This window comes from Bos indicus x Bos taurus, chromosome 2 (assembly GCF_003369695.1).
Source record: "Bos indicus x Bos taurus breed Angus x Brahman F1 hybrid chromosome 2, Bos_hybrid_MaternalHap_v2.0, whole genome shotgun sequence".
NCBI classification, from domain to species: domain Eukaryota; kingdom Metazoa; phylum Chordata; class Mammalia; order Artiodactyla; family Bovidae; genus Bos; species Bos indicus x Bos taurus.
Genome location: NC_040077.1, coordinates 44,515,874 through 44,537,995, shown reverse-complemented (window position 1 = coordinate 44,537,995; position 22,122 = coordinate 44,515,874). Strand labels below are relative to the sequence as shown.

The following is a 22,122-nucleotide window of genomic DNA, read 5'->3' as shown; positions in this document are numbered from 1 at the left end:
TAAGGACAAAAAAGGGAAATGTTAGATTTGCAACAATTAACCTAAACAACTAATTTTAAAGTCTCTTATGACACCAGAAATTTAAGTTGCATGAAACAGAATGTGCAACTACCACCAAAACTAAAAAGACTAGGAGAAAATATTTGCAAATCGTATATCTAATAAGGATTACAATCTTATCTTATCTGATGACTCAGATGGTAAAGAATCTGCCTGTCAATGCAGGAGATTAAGGTTCTATCCCTGGATCAGGAAGGTCCCCCGAAGAAAGAAATGGGAACCCACTCCAGTATTCTTGCCTAGAGAATTCCATGGACAGAGGAACCTGGTGGGCTACAGTCCATGGGGGTCACAGAGTCAGACACGACTGACTGACTACATACACAGACATCTATTCAGATCCTTTGCTGAGGATCTGAATTGTTGATGAGAGATACACCAAGAGCTAAATACTCTGCGTCATTAGTCACCAGGAAAATGTAAAGCTACAATGCGATACCACTACACGCTGGAATGATAATTGAAAAAAGGTATTGGGGAGGATGAGGGAAAATTGAAATCTTTTATAAACTGCTGATAGAAATGGAAAATGGTGCAGACACTGTGGAAAACAGTTTTGGAAATTTCTCCTATTTTAGATAGTTCCCATGTGACCTAGCAATTGTACTCCTAGGTATATACCCAAGAGGAATGAACGTATATCCACACAATAACTTGTATACCCTTATTCATAATAGCTAAAAACTGGAAACAGCCCAAATGCCCACCAACTGATGGAGACATTTTCATACAATGTAGTAATATTTGCTAATATAAAGGAATTAGTACTGATAAATGATACATGGATAAATCAAACATAAAGCCAGTAACAGCAGGCCACATATTAACATGATTTCATTTATATGAAATGTCCTAAATAGGCAAACACGTAGAAATTACATTAGTGGTTATACTATTGTGGAAAATTCTGAAAGATGGGAATAGCAGACCACCTGACCCGCATCTTGAGAAACCTATATGCAGGTCAGGAAGCAACAGTTAGAACTGGACATGGAACAGACTGGTTCCAAATAGGAAAAGGAGTACGTCAAGGCTGTATACTGTCACCCTGCTTATTTAACTTATATGCAGAGTACATCATGAGAAATGCTGGGCTGGAGTAAGCACAAGCTGGAATCAGGATTGCCGGGAGAAATATCAATAACTTCAGATATGCAGATGACACCACCCTTATGGCAGAAAGTGTAGAACTAAAGAGCCTCTTGATGAAAGAGGAGAGTGAAAAAGTTGGCTTAAAGCTCAACATTCAGAAAACGAAGATCATGGCATCTGGTGCCATCACTTCATGACAGATGGGGAAACAGTGTCAGACTTTATTTTTGGGGGGCTCCAAAATCACTGCAGATGGTGAGTGCAGCCATGAAATTAAAAGACGCTTACTCCTTGGGAAGTTATGACCAACCTAGATAGCATGTTCAAAAGCAGAGACATTACTTTGCCGACAAAGGTCCGTCTAGTCAAGGCTATGGTTTTTCCTGTGATCATGTATGGATGTGAGAATTGGACTGTGAAGAAGGCTGAGCGCCGAAGAATTGATGCTTTTGAAACTGGTGTTGGAGAAGACTTGAGAGTCCCTTGGACTGCAAGGAGATCCAACCAGTCCATTCTAAAGATCAGTCCTGGGTGTTCATTGGAAGGAATGATGCTAAAGCTGAAACTCCAGTACTTGGGCCACCTCATGCAAAGAGTTGACTCATTGGAAAAGACTGATGCTGGGAGGGATTGGGGGCAGGAGGGGAAGGGGATGACAGGATGAGATGGCTGGATGGCATTACCAACTCGATGGACGTGAGTTTGAGTGAACTCCAGGAGTTGGTGATGGACAGGGAGGCCTGACGTGCTGCGATTCGTGGGGTCGCAAAGAGTCGGACACGCCTGAGCAACTGCACTGAATGTTTTATTAGAGAAAAAGAATTTGAAAAATCAGCAGTAGTGCATATTTCTCTCACTTTGAGAATTTGGGAGCATACCAGAAATAAGATTTTCTGGAAAGCTAATTTAAACAGTGGTGAAAACAAAAAATACAGTGTGGTGACTGTTGCTAATCAACAGCATAAATTTCAGTTAAGCAAGATGAATGAATGCTAGAGATGTGCTGTTCTAGAGACAACTCAACCTTGAATCTATAGTAAATGTACACTGAAAAATAAGAGGGTAGTAGATCTCATGTTAAGTGTCCTTACAACAATGAAATTTTTACAAACTAACAATTTAGAGATACAAATAAAATTTGAAAGTGTCCAAATTTTCTTCATAGGAGCAGCCACTGGTTAGTTATTTGGCATGAAACCTACATATTTTTCCCTAGCATTTTGAAACTCACATTCACATTCAAGGATAGGCGCCCCCCCCCCCCCCCCCCCCGGCCCAATAAGTGGATTACTATAAACAATACTTGGTTCTTTCCATTTGATATAGCTTGGAGGTCTGTCTGTATATAGATTTATTCTGAAGAGAATTCCATATTTTAATAATAACTACAAGTTATTTAGCCATTTCTGTATTTCTAGATAGTTAACCATCACTGTATTCGTCCACTAACTCCATAGTGTTGGTCTTCAGGTGTCTGTCTTTGGGCTGAAAGTATTAGGTCAAAGTTAACATGCCTTTTAAGTTTTCTTAAAAGTTTGCTACCATAATAGAATACTTTGTTATAATTTGTATATTTCTGGTTAGTAGTCATGGTGAACCTCTTTTCCTTGGCCATTTTTATTTCTTTCGTTGTAGATGGTTTAGTCATATTCTTCCAGGCCTCATTTTGAAGGGAAGGGGAATAATGACCTCGATGAATTTTGGATACTTTATGTGGTTTTAGATATTAATCTTTTGTTATGTATAACTTCTCCCAGTCTGACATTTCTTTTTGTTATAGTCTTCCTTTACATTCCTAGATTTTTGAAGTTGCCAAGGAAGATGTTCCCATCTCCAGTATTGTAAAAATAGTCTTTTTCTGTAGTATTTTACAATTTTGTTTTTTTTCCTCTGCGTATTTGTAACTCTTAGGGTCTGTTTTTGGACTTCACGTGTTTTAAAATCTATTCTCATGCTAAATTCATATTTAATTATAATAGCTTTCTAGTGCATTTTATTCTTATGGTTAAGTCCTTTCCTATTGTCATTTTCAAAATTTGCTTGATCTTACATCTTTACTCTTTCAAATAAATTTTAGGATTAATGTATAAAATTTTTATGATTATTGTACTAGGATTTGATTGGAATTGCCTTGAATTTATGGATTGATTTCTGGAGAAATGACTGCAGGATTCCTTTCCTGAACTATAATAGGTTTTAATACTTACCAATCTTTATGTCCTTTAGTAAAGGTTTTCTTCATACAGATATTGTTCATTTCAATCGTAAAGAATTATGTTATTATGTTTTAATATTATGAAATTAGATCCAGGGTTTTTTTTAAATATTTATTCATTTATTTGGCTGCACCAGGTCTTAGTTGCAGCATGTGGGATCTAGTTCCCTGACCAGGGATCGAACCTGGGCCCCCTGCTTTGGGAGCTGAGAGAGTTAACCACTGGACCAGCAGGGAAGTCCCAAGAGATCCAGGGTTTTAAACTGAGTTTTAAGATAGTCTGGTGAATTGGTGAGCATGATTTGACTTATCTCTTGTACATATAGGACATGTACATATGTACACATGTACATATAGTACATAAGGCCATGGGAATCATGAACTCCTTCGTCAACGACATTTTCGAGCGCATCGCTAGCGAGGCATCAAGCCTGGCGCGTTATAACAAGCGCTCGACTATCACATCCAGGGAGATCCAGACCGCCGTGCGCTTGCTGCTACCTGGGGAGCTGGCCAAGCACGCCATGTCCCAGGGCACTAAGGCTGTCACCAAGTATACCAGCTTCAAGTAAATATAATATGCCTTGCCGCTGTTAATGGAGAAGGCAGTGGCACCCCACTCCAGTACTCTTGCCTGGAAAATCCCATGGACAGAGGGCCTGGTGGGCTGTAGTCCATGGGGTCACTAAGGGTCGGACACGACTGAGCAACTTCACTTTCACTTGTACATATAAGGTATAACTAGATTACATGTGACATCTGCACACACATATACTGTGGAAGAATGATTCCAAACAACAGATGCTTTGCTTTAAGATGGTGGGTGGGTCTAATGAGCCCACAATGATTATTTTGCTTTAGTTTTTCTGTGTGTTTTGTGTGTATCCATGTGTTTGTTTTAAATCACTGAATAATGCTCTTTAGTTATGTGAGCTGTTAATGAAGTTTCTCTGATATTTATTACTGTTGCTGCTAAGTCACTTCAGTTGTGTCCGACTCTATGTGACCCCATAGACGGCAGCCCACCAGGCTCCCCCGTCCCTGGGATTCTCCAGGCAAGAACACTGGAGTGGGTTGCCATTTCCTTCTCCAATGCGTGAAAGTGAAAAGTGAAGTCGCTTAGTCGTGTCCGACCCTCAGAGACCCCATGGACTGCAGCCTGCTAGGCTCCTCCATCCATGGGATTTTCCAGGCAAGAGTACTGGAGTGGGGTGCCATTGTCTTCTCCAATTTATTACTGTTAACATTATACAAAATAGAAGTTTTGGTTTAAAAAAAAGATCAGCACACCTGTAACCATTATTTCACATATCAAAAAAGGAGGAGGACTTGAGTTACTTACTCCAGCAGTGGATGGATGGGATGGGATGGAGGATACCGTTGTCTGCTGGGTAGCAACTGAAGATGATCGTTGCTGTGGGAGCTCTGTGGTTCTTGCATGTTTGTAACCTGAAAGGAAAGGGGAAAATAGCATTAGGAGAAAACGTGACTAGATATCATTTACTCTGTGTTTAGCAACTGAGCAGCAGTGTCTTTCCCCCTAATTTAAAAAGAATGATTTCCAAGAAAGGAGGAATGAAAATTAAATAGCTAACTGCATGTACCTCTCCGCAATTCTAGACTCATTAGAAGAAAAGGTCCAGATTTTTTTCTGTTTCTACTCAAAGCATCTCTTACAGTAACATCCAGTGAACTGGCTCCCATGGCTATCGAGGTCAGGGCCATCCACTTGTACCTGTTGAGGCTGCAGAGAAGAAGACGCCCCCGTCACTGTAGGTAGAGAGGTGGGCAGCTTCTGAATGCTCAGACTTCTCCTCACCACCACTGATGCTCAGCCCACTGGCTGATCGAGACTGCTCCCGGCTCCGGCGCTGAGCTTGTGCTGAAGGAGGTAAGATCCATCAGAGAGCAGGCAGAAATGAAATTTTCCTAGGAGTAATCCCTAATGGTAATTGAATCTCAGTTGGTTTTTGTTCATTATAAAACAGTTTTTTGTAGATTTCCATGGATTAAACCCTCAAAACTCTATAATAGAAGGTGGTCCTCATTTTCCAGTTGAGAGTTTAATCACCCAAGGCCCCCTAACCATTCAGTGGTGTAGCCAGGCTTCCAGTCCCTGAGTCTGTCCTTGACCACTATTTCTTCCCTCTAGCCTGCTCATTTTCCTGGCTCACCAAAATGAACAGGTAGTAATGTTCATATTCAAATTCCACCTTTCAACTTCTCCAGAAAGTCCCCTGATTTCCAAATTTATTTAGATGCTCTGTTTCCACAATCTGTGTGAAGACCTTTAAAACTGTTCATGTCAGGGTATAACTACTGATTTACTGATCTCTCTTCATCAGACTAGAGTATAAATTCTTTGAGATTTACAGGCACTACATATTATTTTTACTTTTAACATGAATAAAGGGTATGAAGGCATGTGGCCTCTTGTTGAATGACTATCTTCCTTGACATAAGGGAATTCAGAAAGTTGCTAAAAGTCAACCCCGTTTTTTCCCCTTTACTTACGTATTTTATTGTCATTATTTCCCCAACAGAAAAATTTACTACCTGTTTTTCTTTAGGAAAAAAAATTACAATGGGGACCGAAGGGGACTTACCTTGAGGCAGTGAAACAATCTTTTCCTAATTTGAACTTGTCTAGAAAGTGAGCTTGGCCCACTAGTCAAGGAGATGTTTTTATGCTGAATGAGCAACTCAGGAAATTGAAAGCCCTGGAGGAGACGAACTTTGAGCCTAAACGCCCCTGGCGCTAGCCCACTAAATTGTGATGTTTATGTTGTAAGCCTTTTGCAGCATCACATACCATTAATCATGTGTAAACTTCGGGACTGAATATTGTCTTCTGCTGGATCATAGTCAAAAACTGAGCCAGGATTGGTACGCCAGACGCGTAAACCTGAAAGTGAGATTAAGGGTCAGCACAGGTGTTCTCAGACTCTTTGATAATTTGGAGACCGAAACATGAACCTAAACAACCACAGGCAGATTGAATAATTTAAAGCTGCTTCCCCCTCCCCACCCCCTCCCCGATCCCAGTTACCTGTAATAGTTTCCTGATCCTGGTCATTCCGTTTCTGTTCCATTTCTACCACTTTCCTCTGAATACCCCGGTAGCAAATGTCACTGAAGTCCTGTGTGTTCTTCTTCACTCTCTCAGTGATGGGGTCTGTCACCACCGGTGTGAAGCAACCCTTGTGTTTCTCAAAGTCTTCATGATACTTCACCTGAAATTTCATGAATTCATTTGGTGAAAATAGGATGGTGTAATCATTTACTTTTTGACTCGTTCCAACAGGCTGCCCACCCCATCTGAGGAATTCCTGACTCACCGTTGAGATGTGGCGCTGGGTCTCTCTCACCCGTCTCATCTCTGGCGTGTCCAAGACATAGGCAGCTTTGCCTTGTATTTGTTTCCGGAAGCTATCAGAATAAAGCACCTGACAGAGGAGAAACCATGGATGAGGGCAAGTTATGGTACCATTCTAATTCTGAAGTCTCAAAATCTTTCCAACAGATGGAAGTGAAGGGAGCTGGGGAGGCAAGCATGAGTCACCTAAAAATTCCCAGCAAGCCCTTGACAGCAGAACTGCTAGCAAGAGGGTAGATGGGCAGGGCTTGAATGAGATTTGTTTTGACTCTGAAAACATAACTTTCATTTTCAAAGGAGATGGGGCAAAGTATAATTTTGAAAGGAAAGGAAAAAAAAATCGTTCTTGAATTTGCTGGGAATTGTAGCACCAGTACACTGGGTGGTATATGGCACTAAGTGTGATATACTTGAAAGAACTATCCTTTAAAATAAGTGATCATTTTTTGAAGGGTTATGTCCAGATTTTATAAACCAGTGTGCTAATACAGAAATCAAAGTCTCAGACATGAAAAACCCAAAATATCAGAGTAAGGCATCCATTTCATAGTATTACCTGTTTCATAAAGCATCTTTTTTTTTTTTTTCATAAAGCATCTTAAAGGATTGCTTAAGATTGAGAATGTTAGGAAGTCAATATGTTACAGTCAGTTATGTAAGACTACCTCAGAGTAAAAGGGAAAAGAAAACATTGGCAATTAACTTGTTATGTCTTAGTACAATCATTTGGAATTTAAAAGCATAGTTGTGTTAATTTTAGTGTGAATTTTCAGTGGGATAAAAAAAAAATGCACATTTTTATGGTGTTAAAATGTTATTTTCAAGATGTTGCGATTCTCTTTTGGTTTTAGTGTTTTTTTCAGTTGAATGAGAAAGACACTTGATGATGTTAAATTGTTATTTTCTAAGTTGTTGCACTACTCCTTTTTAGTCCTGGAGAATACCGAGCTAATGTTTTCTTGGTTGCGCTTAGCTCTCTCCATCTCTGGAGTGACCGGTGTCGGAGTTGCTTTTCTCATATTCTCTTTGTACAACACCTAGAGGAGCCAAGAGAGCATCCAAATATCAGAGAGCAGAAACCCAATTCTGAAAACCACCATCTAGCTGTTGTTATGGCTCAATTATGTCACACTCTATAACACCCCACGAAGAGAAGCCATTAAAATGTTATGGTATAAAGCAAAAGGTGAAGAAAGAAATCAGTTTGAGCTGGCAGGGTTGGTATGGTTTTTAAGTGGGTAAAGAAGGATTTTAAAAGATAAATTTTGGAGGAAACTGAGAGGTAAATTAGTGGTATAACTATGTTTGCCAGGCTTGTTAAAAGTGTCACCATCTCTTTTTCCCTCTCTCAAATACCGAGCTAAAGTTTTCTTGATTGCGTTTGACTCTTTCCATCTCAGGAGTAAAGGGTGTGGGGGTGGCTTTCCCCAGGTTCTCTTTGTATAATACCTGTGAGATACAAAGTTGGACCCGAAAGTCACTGGGAGGCAGTCGTCAGGCGATTCAATGTAATGCGGTTTGGGGGAGAAAAACCCAGGTTTTATCTACTACTATTAGTGAGAACAACTCAAGAAAAAGCTTTAAAAAACAGTTAATGGCAACAGTCAATGTAGTATGTCGTTTAGGGGAGATTCTAAAAAACTGGCATTTTTTTCTTTTTAACCTGGGATGGAGTTAGGAGCAGGTCAAACGGCAGGGGTTACTTTGCAGAATAAAAAGCACTTTTGTTTCTCAAGACAGTACCGAGCTAATGTTCTCTTGATTGCGTTTGACTCTCTGCATCTCTGGAGTGACAGGGGTTGGGGTGCCTTTGCCCACATTTTCTTTGTACAAAACCTATGTGAGTCCAGTGGATCCAAAAAGAAAAAAAGAATGAGAGTTACAAAAGATTAAACAGAACAGATCATTTGTTAGGAGGCTCACGTTGCTAAACTATTTGGGCAGTAAGATTAGATGGAAAGAAATATGTTTCCAAAGCAAGCTGATAATAGTTACAGCACATTTCCAGAGCAGAACCCTGTCCTGAAATCCTTGCGGCCTAAAAGACAGAACTGTAGTTTTCTGTGCCTGGTTCCAGGGCCCAGATGGGAGACCACCTTTACTCTACCACTAACCTGTGCATGTCACGCACCTGACAGATCATCTGTCAGGACTTAGGAGAAGGTGCTTGAATACTTAGGAGCAGGCACTTGAATAGCACATAAGGTGGAGGCTGCTGCCTAAATCGGAATGGGAGACTGGACCCTTTTGCCACACACATCAGGGAAATGTATCTGTGTTCTGCCTCTTGCTTTAATTCAGAACATCATCATACTTATCAGTAAGTAAAAATGTTTTCAGGAATTACATCACTAATAGGGTTAGTTAGGAAACAACAGTAATGCATTGTGAAAAATTCCCAGCCTCCCTGTCACCAGTGTCATTCTTGATGTCACAGAAGATTTGAGCTATGGCATTCAAGAGGAAGAATTCTATCAAAGAACTGATTCTCAAAGTTGAGGTCCCTGGACAACAAAGTTAACATCACCTGAGACTTTGCTGGAATTGCAAAATGTCTGGCCCCATGCCAGATCTACAGAATAAGAGACTGAGACTTGGGGTCCCAGTGACCCTGAAGCACACTAAAGTCTCAGTAGTCCCATGTTCCAGTATCGGAGGAACCTCTCTAGTATGTAAGGTAATGTCCCCACACAAACCCCAACCCACAGCAATCTCTTTACATCACAGAACGCAGGCTTACAAAAAGTGGCTTACTAAAATAAGCATTTAAAGACCATGATAGACAGAAGAACAGAAAGAACTAAAATTGGTAAAACAAAAAATAGTTCAAATGACACTCCTTTTAAAGTAAATGGACAGTGATTTGGCAAAACCACTACTGGATCTTAATTTATGTCATTATGCCTGAAGGAGAGGATAGGGGTTATTTTTCCCAAGGTCTCTTTGTCCAAATCTGATGGGGTAAATTATAACCTAAAGTCAGCTGAAAAACAAACAAACAAACAAACAATAAAATCTCAATTCTGATGTTCCAGAAAGAATCCTGTCACACCTCCTACTCCACTCCCCACTTTTCACAAATACATAAAACAAAGAGACCTTAGGGGATAATGGATAGAGAGTTAAGTTTGGGGAGAGAGGAGCAAAGGATGACTTATTGGAAAATCTGTTACTTCCTGATATTAGAACTTTAAAATAATGGATTAAAGCAACCTTGTTATTCTGAGGTTAAGTCCAGGAGTAGCCCTAAAGAAGGAAGAAGGATAAATGTGATTAAGAAATTCACAAAATTTCAGTTATCTTTAAAAAGTAGGATTAATATGTATTATTTTAAATTATTAAAGAAGTAGGTTTTTTTTTTTTTGGTCTTGCCGCAAGTACCGAGCTAATATTTTCTTGATTGTGTTTGATTCTCTCCATCTCTGGAGTGACAGGTAAAGGGGTTCCCTTGCCCATGTTTTCTTTGTATAACACCTGTGTGATGAGAAAGCATCCAGAAAAACAACCGTAAGTAACATTTCATTTGTTGTGAGACTTTAAGGGTGAGTTCAACTTCCTTGTTATCAAATGACACAATAATCCAAGGAGCCAGGCATTATATGCTGAGAAGATGCCACCAAAAACTTAGCCATTCTTGGGATAAGGAGACTGACTTTATCTAGGGTCTTTAGCTGCTGGGGAAAAGCTGTGGAATTACCTTCCCAAATAATCACATGAGGATTTGAGTCTGTTAGAATGTGGTTTTGTTGTTATCCAAGCAAACTAAAAGAAAAGAGGTTTTAAAAAATATTTTTAAATGCCAGATGGAATAGAAATCAGAATTAGAAAAAGGATCCATAGTAGTACCACAGAAATGAGAAATGTCCTTTTGCTAAGTGAGGTATATTAGAAGCAAAGGAAGGGAAGTAGGTTTTAAAGAAGAAAAAATGTTAAGTATCAATTTCTTTATGAGGTTAAATGACATCATCTTTTCCCTTTCTTTCCAAAATACCGAGCTAAGATTCTCTTGATTGAGTTTGACTCTCTGCATTTCTGGAGTGGTGGAGACGGGGATTCCTGTGCCCAGGTTTTCTTTGTATAGCACCTGTGTGATAAAGTATCCAGAACAAAAAGAGCAGTCAACCACTCTCCTCTTCTTGCAGAGCAGTGGTGAGCGAGTAGCAGGGCAGAGAGGAAGAGAATGAGTTAGAGGAAGGAAAATACCAGAAGCTTCTAGGTCCATCCTGTAGGAGCCTAAAGACATCCTTAAAAGCAAGGGAATGCAGGAAGGAGCAGCAAAAGCTTGAAAGTTTTGTTGCTGAACTAATCTCTGCAATGCTGAGCAAAGGAGAGCACCATAGAAAGGAACCATGAGCTGCACCCCCGAGCTTGTTATGAGGATGGGAGAAAACAGAAAGGGCAGAGACAGGAGGAGAACGAAGGAAGTTATTTTGTTTTGGAAATATTAATCAACCACATAAGGATATTTAGGTTTTATAAACATTGCATATTTGAAGGTACATACACACAGATCTTCTTTTGTTGACTTTCAAAAGAAGTCAAATTTTTAGTTTGGGTGAAATATTGGGAGGAATTATACTTGAGGCAAATGGAGAACAGTGACAAAATGCTAAAAGAACTTGAAAATATCTATACAAATACCAGTAGAGATCAAAAAAGTTAGAATAGGAAATAAGGACAACAGTTTATATTTATCTACAGAACAAATTTTTGTAAACTCTACATTCAGAGTTGCCAAAGCAGGATAAATGTGGGGGCTGAGAGACTGGGTATGTTATGTTTTTAAAGGTTGGAAAGTAATATTGAACATTTTTAAAGTGATATTAATGTTTAACCAAACTGGGGAAACTGATTTCACAGGAAATGGCAGCATTAAGTTGGGAACAAGACATGTCAAAGTTTTTACTGGAATAAGTTGATTAGGTTTTAAGGTATAGCCATTAATCTTTTTTTAAAAGGATTTTAAATTAGTTAAAAGGTTTTTTGTTTGTTTGTTTTTTAAATACCGAACTAAAGTTTTCTTGATTGTGTTTGACTCTCTCCATCTCTGGAGTGATGGGAATTGGAATCCCTTTCCCGATGTTTTCTTTGTATAACACCTGTACGACATAAGAAAGCATCCAGAAAAGAACAAGAGCAGTCAAAACAGCCCTTTCAGCTATCATTTAGGGAGCCTATGAAACAGACATCACACAGGAAAGACAAATTCACCAAGTCAACCTGTCTTTTCTAGTACAGGTCTGGATGAGAACATGTTCCACATTTCCTTGGCTAAAGGGCCAGTGTATTTGATATTCAACTTTGATGCTAACTCACGTTAAATGTTGATTTTCTCTGTTAAAATCTAAGAAAAATTATTTCATAAAAGTACTAAAATACTTAGTGTACCATAGAAAGGTTATTTTTTAATTGGAGGGCAAATATTCATTTTCCCTACACAGAATATTCGTTTTACAGAATAACTATTTTAAACCTCAGGTCAAATCTATGCAATATAGGAAATAGGTCTTTGTTGTATAAATTCAAGTTATACAAATGGTTGAGTCTAAATACAGAATCTTTAAAGGTTCTCTGCACTACTGGACAATTTTGCCTAAATGCAACCTATGTAAAAATTAACACAAATGGTTACTTAAAGGAAGAAATTGTCCAGGATCATCAGGATCATTAATATCTCAAATAGATATAAACAATAATATACTTACTCTAATATAGATGAAAATAATTTTTAAAGAACTTTGAAATTAAATGTAAACCTTTCCAAAAGTAGGAATAATAACAACAAACCTATAGGGAAAACAGTAAATATAACATTCCAAAAATATCAATTTATACTGAAAATTCAATAAAATCAAAAGATTGTTAGTGAATAGTAATTACAAACAAAACACAAAAAGACAGTGGGACCAAAGAAAGTTACTGATATTATCTGGAAGTTTGATTCCTTCACATAATTATTTCAAGGAACAATTAAACATTTTGGCTGAAAATTCTCCCTACTGCTCTACTCCTCCCCCCCCAAAAAAAAGAATCCAGCTAAATTTTCCTAATGACATTGGATTCTCCATCTCAGGCATAAGTGAATCTAAGATCTGTATATAAAAGTTTCACAGACTATTGAGTATTATAGTTTTCAACAAAAGTATTAAGAAAAACATAAACTCATCTAATTCAAATATTTTTTTAAAAATCAGAAGATCTGGATTTCTATTGATGGAATGTCTTGTTTGGAACATGTATCAAGATTCCTTTGGGTTCTGATTCTGAGCAGTTTTCTCTCTTGGTGCCACTGTTTAGAAGGTAGGATCTCTGTTAAGGTAATCCCTGTCCTCAGCAAGGGCCATTATTTCTACATGGGGCCTCAAGTCGTGTGTCTTTTCTTACAGTGCTAACCCAGCCACATCAAATAAAAATAGTTCTAAGTAAATAAAAGCTATGTAGTATTTGGGGGTTTTGGATATCAATTAACTTCAAAAGTCCTATAAAACACGGAAAGGAACCTGTGAAAAGTTGTAAAGGACTGTTATAGGAAGGATAAAATGTTAGAATCAAATGGTGAGTAAGAGATCTGGAAAAAGGAAGAATTCAGTTGATTTTTTTTTTTTTAAGAATTTGTTAAATTGATTATTTTATAGGGACTAAAAGGAATTTTGATAGAAAGGTATTATTATTTTTTAATACGAAGTTAAAGGACTTTCTCCCAAATACCGAGCTAAAGTTCTCCTGGTTGCGCTTGACCCGCTCCATCTCAGGAGTGACAGGGAGGGGAGTCCCCTTGCTCAAGTTCTCTTTGTACAGAATCTGTGTGTATAAAACCAACAATCAAATCAGCCTGGATCCATTGTTCAGGTAGACTTAGCTTTTAAGGTAGGCTCTAAAAGTATTTTTGCTTGTTTGTTTTCCTAATGACATGAAATAGGCCTAAATAAATTTAAGAAATAGAACAAGTATAGATTACCTTTGGACATTTCATCACAAACAGTATGAGGTCTGTCTCATACAAAAAAGTGGCATTAATACCCACAGATTACAGGCAGGAGTCATTTACTGGATTTGCCAAAAATTTCATTGAGATTTTCTGTAAGATATTACCAAAAAACCTAAATGAACTTTTTGGCCAATCCCCATACATATATAGGCCTTTTCTCAAAGGCAGGATTAGGATTTACCAAATAGTGCTCAAGTTAACTGAAATTCATACGCATAATGAGCTGTTGGTAATTCTCAGGAGACCAAAAAGAAAGGGGTTTGGGGAATAAAATAAGTATTAAAAGCTAAATAAATATTAGCTTTCAATGACCCTGAAACTATTCCAAAGAAACCCATTTATATCTCTTGTGATACACAAAAATAGCTGAGCCAAGTAAACTTGTATTTCTGAGTCATTGTGAATTGCTAAGTTGTCTTTGGAATGAAAATGTTCAAGAATCACATTCTTTTAAGAAATGCTGCAAACACAGAATACATCAAACAGAGCCATAATAAATACAAATAGAATTCTAGTTAACATTGTCCTTTTGAAGGCGTGTTAGATTTTACTTTTGATTTGTGCCACAACAGTTAGAAACATCTACTGTTATTCAAGGAATTGAGGAAGGAAACACTAAGTATTTTAGGTTTTTAAGGAATGTGATCAATAGCTATGTTTTAGGAAAAACAGTTAAAATTTCACACCAGAACTACAATACTAAATTAGATTTGGGTTGAAAACTGAGGTAACATTTGGTGTCATTTTCATTCTATGAATTTAGTATTTTTATAGGAAGAAAATTATATATTGGTAATGTGTTAAAAATATTATTTTAAATAAAAATTAAGGGATTTTCTATTTTTTCCCCCTAAGAAATACCGAGCTAAAGTTCTCTTGATTGCGTTTGACTCTCTCCATCTCTGGAGTGATAGGTGTTGGGGTTCCTTTCCCCAAATTTTCTTTGTACAAAACCTGTGAGATACAAAAAAGTACCCAAAAGACATTCAAAACAGGCACAAAGATCAAGGAAGAGAGAAAACTGGGGGCAGGGGTGTGTGAGGAGGGAGTTTTAGTGAGTTATATTTAGTAAGAATAATACTTTTACTTGTTACTTCATGTTTTAAGGATAAATTCTAATTCTGGGAATGAAAAAGTACAACAGAAAGCACTGAGTTATAGGATATGAATGTAATGATGAGAAATCTTGCGTTAATTCTATTTACAGTATTTCAGATCTAAGTGGTTACACTGATCAGTCACCAGAAGGGTTAAAATACCATCAGAAAAGTGAGTCATTTTTTGTAAGACTAGATGGTCTTGGTCAGGTGGTAACACACACACCACACACACAAAACTGTTAAGATGTTATTTTTTAAAAGAATGATGGATTATTCTAGTCATTTTTTTAAATGGGAAGTCAAATTTCTTAATTCTTATTTGTAAATACCGAGCTAAAGTTCTCTTGATTGCGTTTGACTCTCTCAATCTCTGGAGTGACAGGGGTTGGAATGCCTGTTCCCAGGTTCTCTTTGTACATAACCTGTAGAAGATAATTAGAACATCTAAAAAAGTGAAATGACCACAAATCCTTTGGATTTACACCTATGTGCCAGCTATTTGGTGGAAACTCACAGAAAGAATCTAGCTTTCAAACATGACATTTAGGAATAAGGAAAAAAATGCCACAAATATTTATTTTCTCTCTTCAAAGGTAGTAACTTTACTACCTTGAAGACTGTACTAAATTGTGGCACTTCTCTTTAGTCAACATTTAGTATCTACATTCCCAAAATGCATTAAATAGTGCTAATACATTCAACATTGAAAAAAACATTAACCATTTCATAACATCTAGTATTAGTCCCTTGAATATAGTAGGTCCGCAGTAGGTTATAAATAGGTGGCTTGGTTTACATTTTTCTAATCATGTGTACTCTTTCAGGGTTATTGAGAATTTTGTATTTTCTTCAGAAAGTTCCTAACTGGTCTTTAGTCTTAGGTACCCCTTAATGTAAGGAGACTTGAATAGTTTATTTTTGCAGGAAGAGCAACTTTGTCTGAAATTTTTACTCAGTGCTGAATCATGTAAATTAGTGTTTTTGAACAGGGAGAAGTCCAAAGGACTGTGCTAATGAAACAAGTGAGGAACTTCCAGAGCCTTTTGGCATCCTCATTCTACCCTCACTCACAGTGTTAACAATTGTCCAGCTAAAGGAAGGAAGGCATTAAGTGGATGGATTCTGTGTTGTACTAGAGCATAGGCTGGGGAGCAACATGGAAAATCTGGGGGTTTGTGTCACAAGTTAATTCCTAAAATCACTGCCACTAGTGCTAATGTCTCTATTTTGCTAGGAAACTATTCAAGATCTTTAACAATCTACCATCTTCAAAAAAAGTTGTATTTCTTTACTGAGCAAGGCAACGGAACTGATCATGGACCAGGGAACAAAACAAAACCAGAGAAAGGCGAGAAATTGGGATCAGAGCGGCAAAGGTGATGCAGGCTGGCTTTCCTGGTTGAGTGGATGTGCAGTTCTAAATGCAGCTTGTAACCATGGGAGCCAGGGTAGAAGCAGAGAATGCAAAGGGAATGAGGTCTAAAGGATACAGACGACTTGCAAGACAAACAGCCAGTGTTCTCTAATGGAAATTCAATGGGATTGAATTTCCTCCAGTGGCCAAGAAAATCTCAGGTCAAGATCCTTGCCTTTTATTGGCTACAAACTATTTCCCAAACTTCACACAATCTTTGGCTAGTAGCCAGCAACTGCTTAGAAACTGCTTGTGGATGGGAAAGAGTGGTGAGTGGCGTTGGGGGATAGGGTGTGGGCGGAGGCAGGACTAGCTGGACAGAGGGCAGGAGAAATGTGTGCTAAACCTGCTGTCTCAAGTGTGGTGGGTCTCCCACATATACACAGACAGTGTACACAAGAGCCTGAAATCCCTGTTTAGAGAACAGGCTTAAGATACACCTTTGTGGGTAAGATGACAGCCAGCACCTTCAGAACACACAGGGCGAGGGGAGAAGGCTATGTAGTCTTCACAAGTCTACCCAGGGTCTCCCGGATAGGGGAGAATATCCTGAGGTACATGCATGTACACAGCTTTGTTTTATATTTTATGTTTATATGTATGTGTAATTAACAAGCTCATCTCAGTAACCTTACACTACTGTCAGCACATTTTAAGGAACTGCACATATGATGATTAAACATGAAGCCAAGTCCCTTCTGCTCCCTGATTATGTAAAGACAGAATTTCCTTATCTTGATTTTGCAAACTGCACTGCCTGTCGCAGGGCAGGGAGGGTTGTCCAAGCGGGTAGGAGGAGGAAAGGGTGACGCAGGAAGGGACCAGCACAGGGAGGGGCCGTTACCGAGCTGATGTGCTGCTGTGTCTGCTTGACGCGCTTCACTTCAGGCAGGTCTGGGATGGGCGTTCCTTGTCCAATCACCTCCTTATACTTCACCTGCAGGTATAAAAATTGGAACATGAGCATGTGTTTGGTTAGTCGCCCCACAGTGCAAAGTCACGGTTTAAATAGCACAACCTCCATACTTAGTGGGAATGGGGCCACATTCTGATACTGGGTCAGGAGAACCAGGACAAGGACACATGGGTTCTCTCTGATTTCTTTAGGGGTGGGGTCCACACTTCGACTGAAGCCCCTTCTCTTCCCTGAGGTCTCCCATGTCTTATGCCACAGTTCATGTGCCCAGGGCAGACACACGCACACACACACCCCCCCCAGGAAGGGCCATTCTCTGACTTACAAGTGACAAGGAGTCTCTTGACCAAATTTGAGTCAGGCTCCTCTGAATCTTCTTCCAAACTAGGCCTTAACCTTTGGACATCTTTGTACCACCCAGTTTTAGCAAGAATCTTGCTAAGTCAGTTTAGCCAAATCTCCCACCCTGGATATCTCATCCTCCTCAATATTCCTTACCCCCCAGCCCCAAGGCGAAGTCTGACTACCTTGATCTGCCATTTTAGCCATAACCCCCCTTTACCTCCCTGTTTCTTCTGAGTAATTTTCCATCCATTGATCTTTTCTCCACCTTCCCATTCTCCCCCATCCCACCCCGTCCATCCACCCATCATAAAACCCTACTTTCCCTTGTATTCAGAACTGAGCTCAGTTCTATACGGAGATCTCTTTTCTTCTATATTACAATTGTCCTGGATAAAAATCTTTTTTTTTTACTAAACTACTGTCCAACTCTGGTTCATGTTGACACAGGGCTCTCCATTTTTCATGTCTAACAAGCCCTCATGAAAACTGTCTCGACACTGCATTATGGGATGTCCCTCTTATTTTGGTGACAAAAGCTTTGGGTGCAGCTCAGCCATCAGTGTGGATGATCAAAGGGAGGCAGAAGATACTGGAAATGAGTCCCTAGTGGGGGTCTTTACCGAGCTAATGTGGTCCTGGGTTTGCTTCACTCTCATCATCTCAGGTGTCTTTCCAATTGCTGTTCCTGGTGAGACATCCTCTTTATATAAAACCTGGGTATTCAGAATTAGGACAGTGTTACACAGAAGAAAGGACAACACAACCGTTCCTGGAGAAAGAGTAGGAAACATGGCTTCTGTGAAAACAAAAGACACTAGAGAATGTTCTTAGGCAAGTGCTGGAGTGTCTTCTGCGTCAGCCCCAGTAACTCAGACACGTAACAACACGTGTCACTTTTCAGACCTGGAGATTTCTTTTAAGATTATCATACTGTATTAATACATAATGAGAAAAAGCAGAAAATGTTGATTAAAAGACACTCCAGTGTGAAACACAAGATCCATTAAATAAATATAAAGTCAGTTATTTTGGGGAGGGATAATAAATCAGTGTCGAAAAGAAATCTGTCTTCTTGGAGCAAGACAACACGTGTTACTGCCCTTGGGATTAAAAGCTCCTTTGTTAGCAGACATGTTATTTCTAATGGTCTCTGGAGTGGTGGTTTTAGAGCAAATTATGGGGAATTTTAACAAAGAACTAGCATTAACTGGGGAGGTTAGATGTTAATTGTCTGAATCAGCGTGAGGCTAGTATATTTTTAAAGAGACTGAAATTATTAGGTTAGCATTAAATGGAAAATAAATAGTAAATATACCGAGCTGAAATTCTTTTGATTTTCTTTTACACGCAGTATTTCTGGCGTGTCTTGAACAACTGTAATTTTTCCTTTACTGTTTTTAAGGTCATACTGGTATTGGAGCTATGAAAAAAGAGTAAACATCTTGTTAAGATTTCAACATTGTTTTGTATATTTTTAATTGTCCTATATTGTGTAAGGGAAGTTAAAACCTTATATATATATATATATATATATATTTTAAATGTATCTGCCACAATAATCATAGATAGCCAATGAGAAATTCAATAAGAATTTTGGAGAGAAACTAAACTTTAAAACGCTAAAAGTAGTTTTTGTTTTTTTTTTTTTTTAATATCTCTTGCCTAGAATTAACTTTGAAAAGATGTCACCACCTGGAAAAGATGGTGACAGTTCATATTTAACGACAAGAAGTCACTAACAAAGTGTGAGATGATTTGGGACTGAGCTAAAAGGTGAGCCCAGAGGAAACTGGAACACACATCTCCGGGGCAGGGGTGGGAGGTGCTGAGGGCAGCTGTAGGCTGGATACCCAAGCATGTGTGCCCAGAGGCATCCTTCTTTCCCAGCCTCAACCCATGTCCCAGTGAGCTGTGCCTTAGAATCAATAAAAACTCACAAGGCTGAAGTTCTTTTGGTTCTCCCGGACCCTCTGCATCTCTGGGGTGTCCAAAACGGTCTCATAATATGACATGCACTTCTCTGCATCTTCCTTGTACTTTTTCTGGAAACAGATTCCAAGAAATAAGGACGGTGAAGAACACAGGGATATAGGCCAATGGGACCTAAAATAGCCCTTCCTGCTCAGCAGAGGGAAAGTCTTTTTTTTGACTGTTTAAGGATGTTAGGGAGTTGTAAAGCAGAGCCCTTGGATCAGTGAGCACCAGGCCTCTTCTTTCCAGGAGAACTGAGCCCAAGATCCATTGTCATGACCCATTGTCATTTTGGTGTTGGAGAAGAACTGTGGTGTTGGAGAAGACTTGAGAGTCCCCTTGGACTGTAAGATCAACCCAGTCAATCCTAAAGAAATCAATCCTAAATATTCATTCATTGGAGGGACTGATGCTGAGGCTGAAGCTCCAATACTTGTGGCCACCTGATACAAAGAGCTGACTCCTTGGACAAGACCCTGATGCTGGGAAAGATTGAAGGCAGGAGGAAGAAGAAGGGGATGACAGAGGATGAAATGGTTGAATGGTATCACCAACTCAAGGGACATGAGTTCGAGCAAGCTCTGGGTATTTGTGAAGGACAGGGAAGCCTGGCATGCTGCAGTCCAGCATGCAAAGAGTTGGACACAACTGAGCAGCTGAACAACAAAATTGTCAATGGCTAAACTGGCCAAGTGGGCATATGAGGGAGGTGACAGCCCCTGAGGTTCCTGGCAGCAACAAAGGGATGCCTGTAGTGAACTGGATGGAGCCAGACTGTTCAACAGGCAAAATGGAGAAAAGTAGGAGAGTTGAGAGCCATCACCAAGGCCTCTTGAATGCCAGTCCTTGGTTGGTGACAAAGATATTGTCACTGACCTGTGAGCAGGTATGGTTGGGCTCCTGGCTACAGGGGTGAGCCAGCAGGCAGGTCCAACAAGAACTTCCAGGATGGGGCCAGGAAAGCTATATTCCCAGGCGTTATGCAGTATAGCCCACTCAAGCAACTACTGCTTTCTAACTCAATGATTAGGAGACAAGCAAAAAACTCTAATTTGGGGCTACTCAAGTAAATTGCAGGTTCCTGATCAGTAGTGAAGATTAAAACAAATGAGGATATATATCCAGGAGTAAGAAGGACATCATACTTTTCTTTATCTCTCTGTAGGAAGAGAGAGAGTTATCCATCGGGAAGAATCAGGGTTAGATTGTATGGTTAGTGTTGACATAATCTCAATCTTGTTAAAGAAACTGATAATCAGATGTGGGTGATCAACTTTCTTTCTTCCAGATTTGCAAATTTTACATCCACATTTTAAGGGACTGATTTTTTAACTATGGGTGGTAACTCATGCCTGTGTGAATGGCCATCATCAGAAAGACAAGCGATAACAAATAAATGCTGGTGAGGGTGTGGAGAACAGTGCCCCACAGGGATTGTAAACTGGTTTTGCCTCTTTGGAAAATAGTATAGAGGATCCACAAAAAATTAAAAACACAACTACCACAGGATCCAGCAATTCCACTTCTGAGAATATATCTGAAGGATATAAAAGCACTAATTTGAAAAGATACCTGCACTTTGATGTTCATAGCATCATTATTTATAATAGTCGAGACATGGAAACAACCTAAGTGTATACCAACAAATGATGGGTGAAAAATGTTGTGGTGTGTGTGTATATATATACATAGATACATGTTTAATTGTGGCTGATTTGCATTGCTGTGTGGTAGAAATCAGTGCAACACTGTAAAGCAATTAACCCTCCAGTTTAAAAAAAGTTGTGCTATATATGTACAACGGAATAATATTCAGGCATAAAAACAGAAGATCCCACCATCTGTGACAAATGGGTAGATATGGAGGGCACAACACTAAGTGAAATAAGTCAGAGAAAGACAAATACTTGATCTCACAAATATGTGAGTGTATGACCTCACATATCTGTGGAATCTAAAATCAAAACAAACTCATAGAAAAACTGATCAGATTTGTGGTTGCCGGAGGTGGGAGTTGGGGGTGAAGTGGAATTGGAGAAAGGGGTCAAAAAGTGACAAACTTCCAGTTATAAAGTAGTAGGGGTGTAATGAGTACCATGATGACAACTGTAGTTAATACTGCTGCACGGTGTGGAAGTTGTGAAGAGACTAAATCCTGAGAGTTCCATCACAAGGAAAAATTTTCTTTTTTTTGTTTTTTTTTACTATATGATGGATGCTAATTAAACTTATTGAGGTAATCACTTCACAAGTAATATAAGCCAAACCATTACACTTAATAGCTCAGCTGGTAAAGAATCTGCTTGTAATGCAGGAGACCCCGGTTCAGTTCCTGGGTCGGGAAGATTCATTGGCAAAGGGATAAGCTACCCACTCCAGTATTCTTGAGCTTCCCTGGTGGCTCAGCTGATAAAGAATCTGCCTGCAATGTTGGACACCTGGGTTCAATCCCTGGGTTGGGAAGATCCCCTGGGGAAGGGAACAGCTACCCATTCCACTTTTCACTTTCATGCATTGGAGAAGGAAATGGCAACCCACTCCAGTGTTATTGCCTGGAGAATCCCAGGGACAGGGGAGCCTGGTGGGCCGCCATCTATGGGGTCACACAGAGTTGGACACGACTGAAGTGACTTAGCAGCAGCAGC

The 22,122-nt window shown here is 39.3% G+C and overlaps 1 protein-coding gene across 29 annotated transcripts in view; it reads right to left on the bottom strand.

The window, feature by feature from the left end:
• NEB (nebulin) overlaps positions 1-22,122 on the bottom strand; it is a 219,241-nt gene that overhangs the window by 763 nt on the left and 196,356 nt on the right. For 8 of the 29 annotated variants that reach the window (XM_027560980.1, XM_027560767.1, XM_027560819.1 and 5 more), the window contains 18 exons: positions 19,444-19,548; positions 18,822-18,926; positions 18,127-18,219; positions 17,090-17,182; positions 15,161-15,253; positions 14,593-14,685; positions 13,452-13,544; positions 11,750-11,842; positions 10,735-10,827; positions 10,125-10,217; positions 8,487-8,579; positions 8,100-8,192; positions 7,688-7,780; positions 6,706-6,813; positions 6,417-6,600; positions 6,180-6,272; positions 5,103-5,249; positions 4,710-4,816 (listed from right to left, as the gene is read on the bottom strand). In XM_027560980.1, the coding sequence (XP_027416781.1) occupies positions 4,710-4,816; positions 5,103-5,249; positions 6,180-6,272; positions 6,417-6,600; positions 6,706-6,813; positions 7,688-7,780; positions 8,100-8,192; positions 8,487-8,579; positions 10,125-10,217; positions 10,735-10,827; positions 11,750-11,842; positions 13,452-13,544; positions 14,593-14,685; positions 15,161-15,253; positions 17,090-17,182; positions 18,127-18,219; positions 18,822-18,926; positions 19,444-19,548 (1,872 nt within the window). The remainder of the gene's footprint in view (positions 1-4,709; positions 4,817-5,102; positions 5,250-6,179; positions 6,273-6,416; positions 6,601-6,705; positions 6,814-7,687; positions 7,781-8,099; positions 8,193-8,486; positions 8,580-10,124; positions 10,218-10,734; positions 10,828-11,749; positions 11,843-13,451; positions 13,545-14,592; positions 14,686-15,160; positions 15,254-17,089; positions 17,183-18,126; positions 18,220-18,821; positions 18,927-19,443; positions 19,549-22,122) is intronic. The other 21 variants (XM_027560886.1, XM_027560920.1, XM_027560911.1 and 18 more) reach the window with 15 other exon arrangements.